The 13,156-nt window shown below is 37.5% G+C and overlaps 2 protein-coding genes and 1 long non-coding RNA gene across 6 annotated transcripts; 1 reads left to right on the top strand and 2 right to left on the bottom strand.

Moving 5' to 3' along the window:
• Positions 1 to 2,895: 2,895 nt before the first annotated feature.
• Positions 2,896 to 5,332, top strand: LOC133734377 (uncharacterized protein At4g14342). The gene is made up of 4 exons (XM_062162017.1): positions 2,896 to 3,054; positions 3,228 to 3,313; positions 3,425 to 3,548; positions 4,992 to 5,332. The coding sequence occupies exons 1-4, from the start codon at positions 3,049 to 3,051 to the stop codon at positions 5,037 to 5,039; spliced, it is 264 nt and encodes an 87-aa protein (XP_062018001.1). The 5' UTR covers positions 2,896 to 3,048; the 3' UTR covers positions 5,040 to 5,332.
• Positions 5,333 to 5,464: 132 nt separating this feature from the next.
• Positions 5,465 to 9,561, bottom strand: LOC133734376 (AUGMIN subunit 4-like). Of its 3 annotated transcripts, XM_062162016.1 has the most exons (13): positions 9,275 to 9,561; positions 9,146 to 9,193; positions 8,971 to 9,036; positions 8,158 to 8,505; positions 7,835 to 7,934; positions 7,558 to 7,606; positions 7,019 to 7,112; positions 6,850 to 6,921; positions 6,649 to 6,707; positions 6,378 to 6,446; positions 6,248 to 6,299; positions 5,831 to 5,908; positions 5,465 to 5,764 (listed from the first exon to the last, which is right to left on the bottom strand). In XM_062162016.1, exons 1-13 carry the CDS (start codon positions 9,407 to 9,409, stop codon positions 5,693 to 5,695), a joined length of 1,242 nt encoding a protein of 413 aa, XP_062018000.1. In that variant the 5' UTR covers positions 9,410 to 9,561; the 3' UTR covers positions 5,465 to 5,692. The 3 variants fall into 3 exon arrangements, with proteins under 3 accessions (XP_062018000.1, XP_062017998.1, XP_062017999.1); XM_062162014.1 differs by having other exon boundaries at positions 9,146 to 9,561; XM_062162015.1 differs by having other exon boundaries at positions 6,676 to 6,707; positions 9,146 to 9,561.
• A 1,270-nt stretch (positions 9,562 to 10,831) lies between these two features.
• LOC133733027 (uncharacterized) lies at positions 10,832 to 12,746 on the bottom strand. 2 transcript variants are annotated; one of them, XR_009857461.1, is made up of 3 exons: positions 12,429 to 12,746; positions 11,661 to 11,767; positions 10,832 to 11,115 (listed from the first exon to the last, which is right to left on the bottom strand). It is a non-coding gene; the product is annotated as an uncharacterized LOC133733027 (long non-coding RNA). The 2 variants fall into 2 exon arrangements; XR_009857460.1 differs by lacking the exon at positions 11,661 to 11,767.
• Positions 12,747 to 13,156: the final 410 nt, after the last annotated feature.

Here is a 13,156-nt window from a genome sequence, read left to right as displayed (position 1 = left end):
AGTGCTTACCAGAGATTATCTCACCTCTTCAAAGTGCATATATGCTAGGAAGATTGATTTCAGACAATACATTAGTTGCCACAGAAGCGGCGCACTTCATGCACAAATTAAAACATCAGGAAACCGGTTTCTTCTCCCTCAAGCTAGATATTAGCAAAGCTTACGACCGACTGGAATGGCGATTCTTGCAGGCCATGCTTACTAAATTGGGTTTTTGTTCTCAATGGATTAATCGAGTGATGCATTGTGTGACCAGTGTTAGTTATGCTATTCTTCTTCATGGAGAGCCAACATCTAAAATAGTACCTACTCGTGGAATCCGACAAGGAGATCCTTTGTCTCCTTACTTGTTCATATTATGCGCTGAAGGACTTTCAGCATTGATCACAAAGGCAGTAGAAAATGGTGTTATCAATGGTCTAACTATGTGCCCTCAGGCCCCCACTCTTCACCACTTATTTTTTGCAGACGATAGTCTTCTATTTGGTACAGCTACTGTGGAAGAATGTCAACACTTTCGTGCAATCCTCAATGTGTATGAGAAAGCATCGGGACAGAAAGTTAACTATCAAAAAAGCAGCGTGGTCTTTAGCAAGAATGTCTCGGTGGATCACCAATATTTCCTGGCCTCCATTCTTGATGTGAAGCGAGTTGAGGAACATGACAGATATCTGGGACTCCCACTCCGGGTAGGAAATTGTAAAACAACTGTTTTTGAGTATATTAAAGAAAAGGTGAGTAAAAAGCTAATAGGTTGGAAGTCAAAAATCCTCAGTGTTGCAGGAAAAGAGATTCTTTTAAAAGCTGTAGCCCAAACAATGCCAATGTATGCAATGAATTGCCATCTCTTGCCAAAGGGTTTGTGTGATGATCTCCATAAATTATGTGCCTCTTTTTTCTGGGGAGATACAGATGAAAAGAAGAAAATTCATTGGCGGAGTTGGGAAAAGATGTGTCTCACAAAGCAAGAAGGAGGCATGGGTTTCAAGAATATATATGCATACAATCTGGCCATGCTTGCCAAACAAGGTTGGAGGCTTCTTTCTAACCCTCAATCTCTTATTGCTCGCCTATATAAGGCCAGATACTTCCCACATTGCTCATTTTGGGAGGCCGAAGCTGGAGACTTTCCATCATTCTCTTGGCAAAGTATTTTGACTAGCAGAATGGTCCTAAAAGCCGGTGTTCAATAGAAGATTGGAGATGGGCAGCAAGTTAGTATTTGGACTGATAGATGGCTCCCCGTGACATCTTTGTACCAGGTACAAAAGCCGCCAAACACCACCTTGGAGTATGTTGTTGACCTCATCAATGAGAACACCAGGGAATGGATTCCGGCCTCAGTGAATAGTCTTTTTCCCCCTGAGATTGCTGCAAAGGTGCTTTGTATACCCCTAAGTCGACAATCTGATCAGGATCGACTCATTTGGGGACCAGAGAAGAAAGGTTTTTACTCAGTCAAGTCGGCATATTGGATAGCTCGAGCTCATGTCCTACAACATGTCTTAACCTCCACGTCACAGGGTGACCCTTTTCAGGTATTATGGAAACAACTGTGGAGAGCTAAAGTCCCGGGAAAAGTTCAGGTTTGCATGTGGAGAGCATGCAATAATTTATTACGTACCGACGAGGGAGAGGCTGCTTCTCAAAGGTTATCAGGGAGAACTGAACTGTCTATTATGTGACTCCAGAATTGAGGACACTGTACATGTTTTCTGCCAATGCCCTATGGTCAAAAGTATTCTTTCTGCTGCCCCGTTCAACCTACAGCATACTCTGCTCCCTAATATGAATTTTAAACAATGGATACTGGAAAGAGTGGTGTAGAGTCAACTGGATTTATTTGCTAAGCTGCTTATGATCTTATGGGCAGTTTGGAAAAACAGGAACTCCATTTTGTAGAAAACAAGTCGCAGACGGCTCAAGATGTTCTTCTTGGTAGCTTTGCTTGGCTGGAAGACTTCCAAAAGGTGCAATCTAGTAGTCGAACACCTACTGCACCGAGGAAGATGGTTTGGAAACCGGTGGTGCAAGGTAGGCTGACATTAAATGTGGATGCAGCTTTTCTACCCAATCAACATCATGGGGGCATTGGAGGTGTGTTACGTGATGATAAAGGTAGGTTTCGTGCTGCCTTTGCTCGTACCATCCCCTACACTGCATCACCAAAGCAATGTGAGATGCTTGCTATACGAGAAGGCATGGACCTGCTATACTCCCTCTAGGAACACAACGTAATAGTGCAAAGTGATTGTCTCGAAGCTATTTCTGAGATACATAGTCAAGATCACAGTCTCCTAGCCAACGGGGGTCTAATTGATGATATAAAGCAAGTATGGTCTAGATTGACAGGTGTTCGATTAGAGCATGTCTCTAGAAATTGTAATGTAGTTGCTCACCGTTTAGCTGCCATTGGTTTTGAAGAGACTCAGGCTTCTGTGTGGCTCTAACAACCACCTGGAAGCATCACTGATGTTCTCATCCATGATTGTAAAACGCTCTTATGAGCCTTCTATCTATAAAAGCTTTTGCTTTGTGTTCAAAAATTAGGACGATAACCAAGCGAATGAAACAAGAAATACTTGATCAATAAGGTTACCATAATCTTCTCCAATATATAAATCACTTATGCAAATTTTTAGTTAAAATTGATGATCGTAAAGACATCCATAATCGAAATTTACGTTTCTAAACATGAACCATTCATATTGGACAGTTTCGGTCCGTCCATTGATTTAATATAATTTGATACCTTAACAATCAACATTTTCACTGAAAATTAACAGAAATAATAAACTCACAATGACCTAAACACTCAACAGTCGAAATGTTAATATGTGATCGAAAAGTTTTAAATCCCTTCAAATGGCTACAAAGAAAAAACACCCCTCGATAAAAGCAGCCCTATAATAATATATATAGACCCACCCTCCGCCGTCGCCTTTGTTTTTGGGGTTTAATTTCAGAGTCGCTGTCTTCTCCTTAGGTGGGAATTTCGATTCTCTCTCCCTACCCAATTCGCGCCGGCGCTTCTTCTCCGCAGCCAATATGCAGGTATGAACCCTAGCTCGATCTAATCTCAGTTCATCATTCAAACTTGATAATTGCTCAAAACCCTAATTATCCGCTTGCCACCCAAAACCCTAATTTCAAATCGCTATTTAACAATGTTGCTCCATCTTCTTCAAATTGAGTAGTGTATCTGATTGTTTGTTCTTTCGGTTCAGGCCAGTGACAGGTTCAACATCAATTCCCAGCTCGAACACCTTCAAGCTAAGTACGTCGGAACAGGGCATGCCGACTTGCATAGATAGTAAGTGGAGATTTCGATTTCGGTTTGTAAAGTTTGAGTCTTTTTGGGTTAATTTGTTGGTTGAATGTTGTTTCGAAGTTCTGATGTGGTTTGGATTTTGGATTGGTGCAGTGAATGGGCTGTGAATATTCAGCGTGATAGCTATGCCTCCTATGTTGGTCATTATCCGATTCTTGCCTACTTTGCTCTTGCTGAGAATGAGTCGATTGGGAGAGAACGCTACAACTTTATGCAGGTTCGATTTACTTGCTTTGATTTTGATAGCCTTTTTTTTCGTAAGTTTTGCTTTTGATTTGTGTTGGGTGTGTTCTTAGCTTTGGGCACTGTGTCTGGACATAGTTTCTTAAACTGTTGCAAGTGCTTTCGGATTTTGGATTTGTTATTGTCTATGTGTTCTTTGGTTGTGTGTTTGCAAGATCATATATTGGCTTGCTAGAATGATTTTCAATTTGACGTTTTCAGTTCACAAATTTCATATTAGCCTTCTTGGATATGATGTTTAGGGGGTTAAATGTGGTATGATCATTAGGTTAAGTAGACATCCATTGGGATGTTAACAATGTTGGTTATCGGAGCATAACTAAAAGAGGATGGCTGGGAATATGATAGGTAATTGGGACTTGAAAGGAGGGTTAAATGGATAATGCATTTGTGCCAAGTTCCAGAAAGTACAGCTCAGGAAAACATAGAGGAAGTTCACTGGAAGGCCCTTTTTTATTTAATTTAGTTTTTATTTGACTGCCAGTAGTTAGATTAATGATTACCATTTACTAGAATACTGCTCACTATAGAAAGAATATATTTCAGATAACTACCGTGCATAAGTAGTTTGGATAGAGAATAAATTTTAAATAGGTACTGTTCAAAAGTAGTTGGGATAGGTTTTGTTTTGTTCTCTCAAGTTTGCCACACCAGTCCTATTTGTTGAACATGACATTGCAATCAATGACTAGCCTTGATTATGTAATTTAAGCTGTGATGTTTCCTATACATGGAAGAAATGTGTCCAAAGTACAATTTTGCTTACGTAATGTTAAACTGAACTGAACTGAAAGGTTTTCTTAGTGGGTTTTTGGTCCCTTTTCATTACATATAAAAAGGGGGCTACCGGTCGGATACAAGTTTCATTAGCTGTCCGGTGATCTCGACATTTAGACCCATACTATTGTCCAAACTACTGGGGCTAACTATGCCCCTATCAAATACTGTTTTCACAAATAAATATCCTTATGTTTTCTCATATTGCCACTTCAGCATAAAATTTTAGCCTTGGAGACTTTAGATTTTAATATTATCTCTTGGACAGATTTTAAACTAAGGTGAAAATTCAAATATAATGATATGTTATCTTCTTGGAGTGTGGAGAGCATGATTTCATCAAATTAGTGTTGAGCTTCTGGAAAATTATGTCGATAATTGGTGTCAAATATGCTTTTTGAAGCTTATACCAAGGCTTAGTTTTGAATAGGATCTTGTGAGTAAAACCTTTTTCTTTAAATTACTACCAAACTGTTTTAGTGTGTCTTTGTGTACCACACTCTCCTACTCGGACCTATTGGCAAGCTCATATCTGTCCCATTAGTGTTACTTGGGGCTAATTCGGGCTAAATCTGGGTATTTTTTGAACTCCAAAATACTTGTGTTAATTTTACTTACCAAAATCTATTTTGGTGTGCAGAGAATGCTTTTGCCTTGCGGTCCTCCCCCAGAAAGAGAAGACGATTGAGAATGTTCTTGTAAGGATAAGGACGAGAACAAGTCTGATCTACCCTGTTCCCATATTCTCTGTTTGCTGGAAGTAAACCATATGCTAATTTTACCTCTCATATGTTTGAGGACTAGTTGGAAGTTATTTTCTTTGCACTTGTGGGTGAATAGTTGGAATGTAAACTTTTCAGTAACAGATTTGTAATGCCTTGTTGTGCCATTGTCGGTAAACAGTCCCAAGTCAAAGCTGTGTATGAGACCAGTTTTATGATCATTTGTATTAATGCTTCTAACATGTGCTATGCACTGCGATAGGGTGAGTTATACATGTGATGTGGTTTTACAGTCTCGGTTTTCCAAGAAACATGTGGAGATGGATGCTGAGAGTTTTAAGTTATAAGAAAATTAGAAGTAAAAAGCCGAGATGTTCCAAAATACTCTATGAGTCTTGAGCACACTATGAATCTTATTCTTCCAAACTTGCTATATACGTTCAAGCTATAAATCTATGAGCAGAAATTTTAAACGGATAAAGGAGAGAAATTGACATCCATTTACAATTGAATTGGGTACGCTTGTTAATGCATTACTTTCTAACTGATGGACGCCGCTAAGCATCACAACCAATGGGAACACTCAGCGAACTGCAGGAAAAGAAACAAATTCTATGCATTAGGGTAGTTCTGGGACGCGTTTCAGGTCCATTTCTACTTGCTGGATCGTCCATTGCATATTTTCCAACTTCTGTGGAGGAATGTTGATTAGTTTAGCATTAGGAAACCAATGGACAACTGTAACCATTCCTATTACCTTTACAATATCACGGTACTGCCCTGCAATTTTATTGAAGTGAGCATCAACACTCTGATACTCATGAAGGCGAGTAACCTGGTAAAACAAAAAGAAAACTCAACTAGTACATAGCCAGGAAGAGAGATCTAGTCAAAACTAAAACTTCCTAACAGAATGCCATAAAAACCACAGATTTAGCAGCAAATAAGTTATGAGCAATTTACAGCTTGACCGATTGGCACATCAATCCAAACAAGCAAACAAGTATTGAAAAAAAAAAAAAAACAAAGAATGCTAAAGAAAATACATTATGACTAGAAGCAGCCTGAGATCGTTTTTAAAATCATTGAAACTGTTGTCAATAATGAAAACTCTAACCAGGAACTGAGGATTCGCATAGGAAAAGCAAAACAGATAAGAATTAGAATAACATACTGCTTTATCATGTGTGATTGAAGCTTCTTTTGTAGCTTCGAGAAGATATTTCCTGGAAATGAGCTAAACTGATTATATGAACTTGAGCTAGTGACCTGCACATGCTTTCAAACGAGTCATCGGTACATACCTTATTTTATGCAGGGCAGGTACTGAATCCTTAGAATAAGTGTCCCGAAGGAGACCATACTCCAGGCTCCTGAAATGAAGTGGGAAATATTTACTAATAATGTTAGAATAAATGAAAACCATGGTGTTAGCCAGAAATCGCTACTGAACTTCCGTAAGAAGACCTAAGCAACAAAGTTCATAAACATATGGGAACATATGGAAAATAGTAAATTAATTAAAATTAATGCAAAAATTAAATAATTGAAGTACAGAAAAACCAGACAGCAAACCTCAATTTTGCATCTATGGTCTCGCACCTTTTGCACAAGAATATCTTTTGCAGTTCATCCTATAGATCATTAGTTCAGTGAAGGTTCAAGAATGATCCACAACAAAAATACATAAAGGATAATTTACAACAGTTTTTAAGGCATATAAAAAAAAAAATTATTGCTGAAAACATATCAATGATTCGAGTACTAGAAGCTTACATATTTGTGTTGATGTTGCAACTTCAAATTTCTGACCAGCTTTATAAGAACTCCCAATATCTGCTCTAAAACCTAGTTTGTGCAAAAAGACTATCCGTCACATATCCTCCTGAACAAAATATGGCCGGTATAAATCTGCAGAAACAGGAAATATATACTTGTTTCATACATTGTAGTATTCAGTAAATCTTCTTTCTGCTGAATACAGATCTTCCTTCAGAGCTGCTTCCTCCCTTTCCAGCTCCTCAGTTATTAACTTTACCCTGATAAACTCACCAGAAAAGAGAAACACACTATAGATCATAACAGAAAGAAACAGAACAGCGGTTCAGAAATTTATAAATTAATTTAATTGTTCACCGAGAGCATTGGTCTATAGATGCATTGCAAGGTACAATGATAACCACAAACTCTTGTCACTCGACTATTCATTGTAATTAGTAGTGTTAAAAAATGAGGGTGCTACTGCTAACCATTTAGCAGAGAATGACATTTTAACTATTTTCTTGAAAAGAAAGAAACACTTCATCTTAAGCCACGAAACACTTTAGAAATAATTCCATGATTGCGGACCATTCATGTCAGCTTCTAGCTCATGTAACAGATGTTGTTATATGCCAAATAATTTTGTCAAACATCAGGAGACAGAATCTTTATCCATGCATGAAATTACCGTAAACTAAAATTGCATTATAGAGCAACTTAAACCTTTCTGGTAACTGATCACTAGTATTTTCCTGTCCGGATGACGACCAGTCTGCAGCAATAAAGCACTGGTGTCAATTACCCCTATAACTACCATACATATTTCCAAAAACATTGTTGTTAGTGTATTAAATTTCGAGAACATTAGCGAACTTGATCACCCCACGGCCATTCATAAAACCAAATTTTGCTTTAGAGAAATCAATAGAGAGAGAGAGAGAGAGAGAGAGAGAGAGAGAGAGAGAGAGAGAGAGAGAGAGAGAGAGAGAGAGAGAGAGACCTATGTCTTCCATTATAAAGGCGTTTGCTAACTTATCACATTTAGCTTGCAAACGAGCCTCAATCTCATCGGAAAGACACAGCCGGTATTCTGCCAGATCCTGCAGTTGAAAGATGATGGTTGTGTCTGAAGCTTCCAATTATATATAGGATTGTTATATCAAAATAATATCTTCATTCTTCTTTACAATGGACTATATATAATGAAGTAACAGCAATTATAAGAAACAATGTTCAGATGCGATATAATAACAAAAAAAGAAGAAGGATAGATTAGAAAAGAAAAGGCACTTTTGTATGGCAGAACCATAATAGACAGTGTACCATGTTGAAAGGGATTTGTTGAAGCTGTGTTTTCCATAAATATGCAGGTGTAATTCCAAGAAAGCGATTGGGAACGCCTCCAAGTCCAGGTTCCTCGACTGAAGTAGCACTGAGACAAAGATTGTTGTTTGCTGCACTAACTGTGCTATTTGCACCACTATAATTTGGAGAGTTAGAACTTGACCCGACTGTGAAACTGGTACAAGTACTGTCGAGGGAACTTTGTGACACTATGCTGCATCTTTCAATTTCTTCCTCATGAATATCACCGTCTTTAGAGAGCAGAGGAAGCCTCAACCTTTGAGCGGCTTCCGCAGTGATCATAAGATGCTCCAACGTCTTAAACAGCTGATATAGACATGAAAATCCCAATTTCCATCAGTACTTAAATGGCTCACATATATCAGGCAAATACAAAATTCGACCAGCACATTTGCATTCAATGAAAATTGAATCACCAAATTGTTTTTAGAAGAAAATCTAAAATTCAAAGTCCATCGGTGCATATTTCAGTTCAGACAAAGGGTTAAATTCAAAGTGAATAGTCTTCCATGGATTACTACTTTAAATTCATACCATCCCATAGTATATCTCACTATCTCTAGCAGTTCTAGTCAATTTTATATTAATACTATGCCTCCTAATTATATTTCATCGCAAGGCATAAATTCATGAAACCATTCCGTTCCATGCATGAAGATCATATGCTCATTTCGAATCAACAACTGAATATTCATATATAGTGTTCCCAACAAGCATATTGATGATCGTTCCGAAATTCCAATACATTGAGCAAATGAACAAAATACAAACCTGAGGAGGGTTCCCCCAGCCTTGGTGATAATCTTCCACCATTGCAATTGCCTCACTATAAATTGCCTACATTACAATACAAACCAACATACATGTACACTTACATTTAAAACTCTTGCAGAAATAGAAAAACTAGTTCAATAATAACAACTCCAAAAACCAAAAACAGGGTTACCATGGCCTCCAAGTAACGCAGTCGTTCCCTGCACATTTCCTCTCTAGCCTGCAAAACCCAACAATAAACCAAAGGCATGGTAACTCGATAAGATAGAGAAATGTAGAGAGAGAGAGAGAGAGAGAGTACGAGTTGGAGGTCGTAGTATGCGGATTTGGAGACGAGAGAATCGTCGGGAGCAAAGCAGTGGCGCCCCAGATGATCAATGACTTGGTTCAAATCCTGTAGCTGGCATTGTTCTTGTAATTGCAGTCTCTTCAACATTTCCTGATCTTCTTCTTCTTCTGCGTCGTCCCCTATCGATCCGAAACGGCGTCGTCTCCGTTGAATTCCGTGTTCGTTCTTCTTCTTGCTTTCCTAACAATATGGATGCCACAATGCCCTTGCAGGAATTCAAATGGACTACCACGGTTCCAAAATTCCAGGGAACCTATGTGTTGGTTTACCAAAAGGCCCTCGTGGTAATGGGAACGATGTCGTTTACTTAAAGGCCCATGCAAGGTTTTAAATATCTGCGATATATCCGATATCTCCCCCGATGTCTCCTTTTTTCGACGGACCGATATATTTAGGGGGGTAAATATCTTATCTTTCACCGTTTCTGCGAAATTTCTCCGACATCGTCAAATATCCCCTATATATTAGATATTTACGATATATCCCCGATAAAGTGAAGAAATATCTGTAAAATTTGAGATAAAAATATGGCTATTTTTTTTTTTTTTTTTTTCCCTTTGGGGCTTATAGTCTTTGATTGCTGACTAGTAAGTAGTGACTATTGTTTATTTACACTCATTCGGACAAGAGGGGCAGATAGATGCTTATGTTTGTCTCTTTTTATTGATTTTAAATTATGGTGAAGCCTTAGAAAGCTGGTTCATGCCTAATTGCCTAGACAATCTCTATTGGTGATAATAATGATGATAAAAAAGCTCCAATTATTTAAAAGTAGTAATGGATGGTGACCTAATTCCCCAATCCCTAGTTCCCTACTCTTGTTGTCTGGTCCTAGCTGACTCCAGAGCCCAAGTTCAATTATTTGAAAAGAGACCAAGTTGAATACCATATATGGATGACATGATGAGAAGAGAGCAGAATAACAAAGCTTCTATGGCTATGTTTGGTATGGCTGGGCTTTTCAGAAAAGCTGGCTTCTGCTTATTTCTGAGAATAAGTGGCTGAAAAGCAAAGCTGCTGAGTGTTTGGTAAACTGGCTTTTTATAAGAGCTGTCAGTGGCAGCAGTAGTGGCAAAGTGTTTGGTAAATCAAACTGGCTTATGCTTTTTGTTTGTGGAATGACCAAATTAGACATGAGAGATTATTTTGCTTTGATTGTTTGGTAATACAAATTTTTTTTTTTTTTTGATTGAAGGTAATACAAAGTTCTTCAAATGCTCTTGTTATTATTTTTAATCTTTATTATGTCCTTATTAATTTTTGTTAACTTTCAATTTTTATAAATCATGGTGACGATATATGATTAATATTGAACAATTTTAAAAATAACTCATATAAATATATTAGTAACATTAATAACAATTGGTTTTTGGTTCGCATCAAGTAAGCAAATATGTTTCAAATATAAAGAGCCTAAACAAATTAGCAAACAAACCAACTGCGAAAATTTTGTCATCCAACCAAATCAAGTGCAAAGAGAAGTCACCAGAGAACAACCAAACAACCATATCAAAAAATGCAGATTAGTTCTCTCTGATCAAATGGACTAATGAAAAAATAGGATCTGCTTGAATCTAATCAAGTATCTGTACAAAACTTTGGTATTTCAAAATCCATATCAATAATTCAAGAATGATGAATAACATCCTTTCCGAGGTTTTCCAGATCGGTGTCTTTGGATCTTGAACAAGACGGCACAAAACAGTGGTATGTTTGAAGGTTGTCTGAAAACATCACCATGAAGGTATTTCCAACCAACTTCCTTGTCTTCTTCTTCATCACCATTTGAGCACCTACGAGAAATATGCTTACGGTTAGGCTGACCCAGCTATTTAAAAATAAAAATAAAATAAATATATGCGGTTGAAAGATCATAAACAACCTTGAGTTCATTAACAAAAGTAACATATAGACATAGACGGTATTGCCTTAATTCCATGCGTTCTCCTAATTAAACTAGACAAGCTGATAAGATCAATAGGAGCTAGCTGGGTCTGTTAGCCAGAGAAGGAAAATATTGCTCAATCTCAGCTCATATATTAGCAAACCTTTGAATAAGGAATCTCTTGAATTTGCTTTTAATAATAAGCTATTGCAACTAGCTAATGTGCATATGCATGAGATTAACCCTCCAGTCATATAACAAATCAATTTGTTTTGTTTAAGATGTTTTCTGGGTTCCTTATGTTTGTTCTCTTTGCTTTGTTTAATGAAGTATTCAGACCAAAAAAAAGATATCATAATACAACTCTTTAACAAATCAAGAAGTATCGATCTCTCTCTAATTAACCACATATATTAGAAGCATTCATCTCCTCAAGGATTAAAGAAACAGTACCTCAATTTATTGCAAGCCTTTACTAGCTATAATATGAGACCTGCACCACTTTTCTGATCTGATCTCTTTTTCAGCTACCTGCCAGCTAGCTTCCTGTGCTGGGAAACCTACATGCATATCAACAATTTACTATTAATACTTGCACCAAATAGAAGAAAAATTGTCTAGCTTGGATTATGTATTCAGAAGAAAAATGCAAACACTAAGCTCATTATTATTACCCAACCATTGAACCAAATAAGAAAAGGGGTATAATTAATCATTTTCGGTTATTAACCATGATCGATCAACATTTTTATTTTTCATTTTTTTTTGTGAACCATGAACATAACATGATTGCTCCACTGAAACCATTCCAAAAGATTCAAAGAAGCTAGATGATAATATATAATTTTCATACATGGTAGTGTGGAAAACCACATCAACTTGCAAGATTATAATGTATCATACACGAAAACCACATCAACTTGCGTACCAAAAGCTTGAATACTAAACTAAATACAAGAGCTTGAATACCAAAACCATAGAAGAGGAATTAAACCCATCAAACAAAATCACAAGCACATGAAGTCTGAAAAACAAATTCAACCAAATCGTACGTTTTGTTGCCCAGAAATCAAACCCAAGTTTGTAAATCACACACATAATCTTGAAATTGAAATGAATACTAGAACCCAAACAGGTTTTTGAAATTTTATTCAACCAAGCTGAAAGAAAAATTGATTTGGGAGATCGAAAATCAAGAGAGACAAACTAGCTTTTCCTCACCAGGATGCGTTCTGTAGTAAAGAGAGGATGAAGAAAAGCTGGCTTCCCGATCTGAAATTGGGGGAGGATGTGGGTTCAGGTCATGATGTGATGGTGTTTGACTCGATTGCTCTGTGCTTGGGGTTTTCGTGATGAGAGGCTGAGGCGGCGTCTGTGATGAGAGCCCGGCAGCGTCAGAGGGAGAGTGGAGATGGGATAGAGATGAAAATGCTGTGCGGCCTCTGATCTCATCTCGAAGGCTTGATGGCAATCCGTAATTGCCTCTCCCAAGGGAGGATAGAATCTGTCATTTTGAAACATTCATTTAGCTACAGTAAGTTGTAAAACCATAGTTACATGCTCACAACATATGCACAACAATCATAAAAGGATTAAGGTTTACCTTCAGCAATAACAGACATGGATTCCATCTTATGCAACTGCTTAACTCGATCACTGAATGTGGTCTTCTGTTACTTACCAACTTGCTTCTCAATGGACAGAACAATATGCAATAGTCGTGGTAGTAATCAGAGACCAATTCATCTGTATATATATATGAGACTTAAACCTCAAGAAGCTTCCCATTAAAGCATTCCTTGTCGGTTTAGGTTTCACTATTAGATTCCTAATGTATCACAACTTATAGCCTTTCTTGTCGACTAAGCAATGGATTACTATCCTTAATGAATTGATACACTACTTCATTAAGTCACTAGTATTGATTTACTGTTTGTATCCATGTTAAA

The sequence above is a fragment of the Rosa rugosa genome, chromosome 2 (assembly GCF_958449725.1).
Source record: "Rosa rugosa chromosome 2, drRosRugo1.1, whole genome shotgun sequence".
NCBI lineage: Eukaryota > Viridiplantae > Streptophyta > Magnoliopsida > Rosales > Rosaceae > Rosa > Rosa rugosa.
The sequence above is the reverse complement of the archived record's forward strand: the minus strand, read 5'-3'. Positions and strand labels throughout refer to the sequence as shown.

Bases quoted from the DNA above. Each gene is read 5' to 3' on its own strand.
- LOC133734377 (XM_062162017.1), top strand. The intron at 3,314-3,424 runs GTAAGTGGAGAT...GGATTGGTGCAG, and splicing joins CATGCCGACTTGCATAGATA to TGAATGGGCTGTGAATATTC. The intron at 3,549-4,991 runs GTTCGATTTACT...TTTGGTGTGCAG, and splicing joins AACGCTACAACTTTATGCAG to AGAATGCTTTTGCCTTGCGG.
- LOC133734376 (XM_062162014.1), bottom strand. From the start codon at position 9,409: ATGTTGAAGAGACTGCAATTACAAGAACAATGCCAGCTACAGGATTTG. The intron at 8,506-8,970 runs GTTTGTATTTTG...TGTCTATATCAG, and splicing joins GCTGGGGGAACCCTCCTCAG to CTGTTTAAGACGTTGGAGCA. The intron at 6,300-6,377 runs GTATGTACCGAT...GCTCATTTCCAG, and splicing joins CCTGCCCTGCATAAAATAAG to GAAATATCTTCTCGAAGCTA.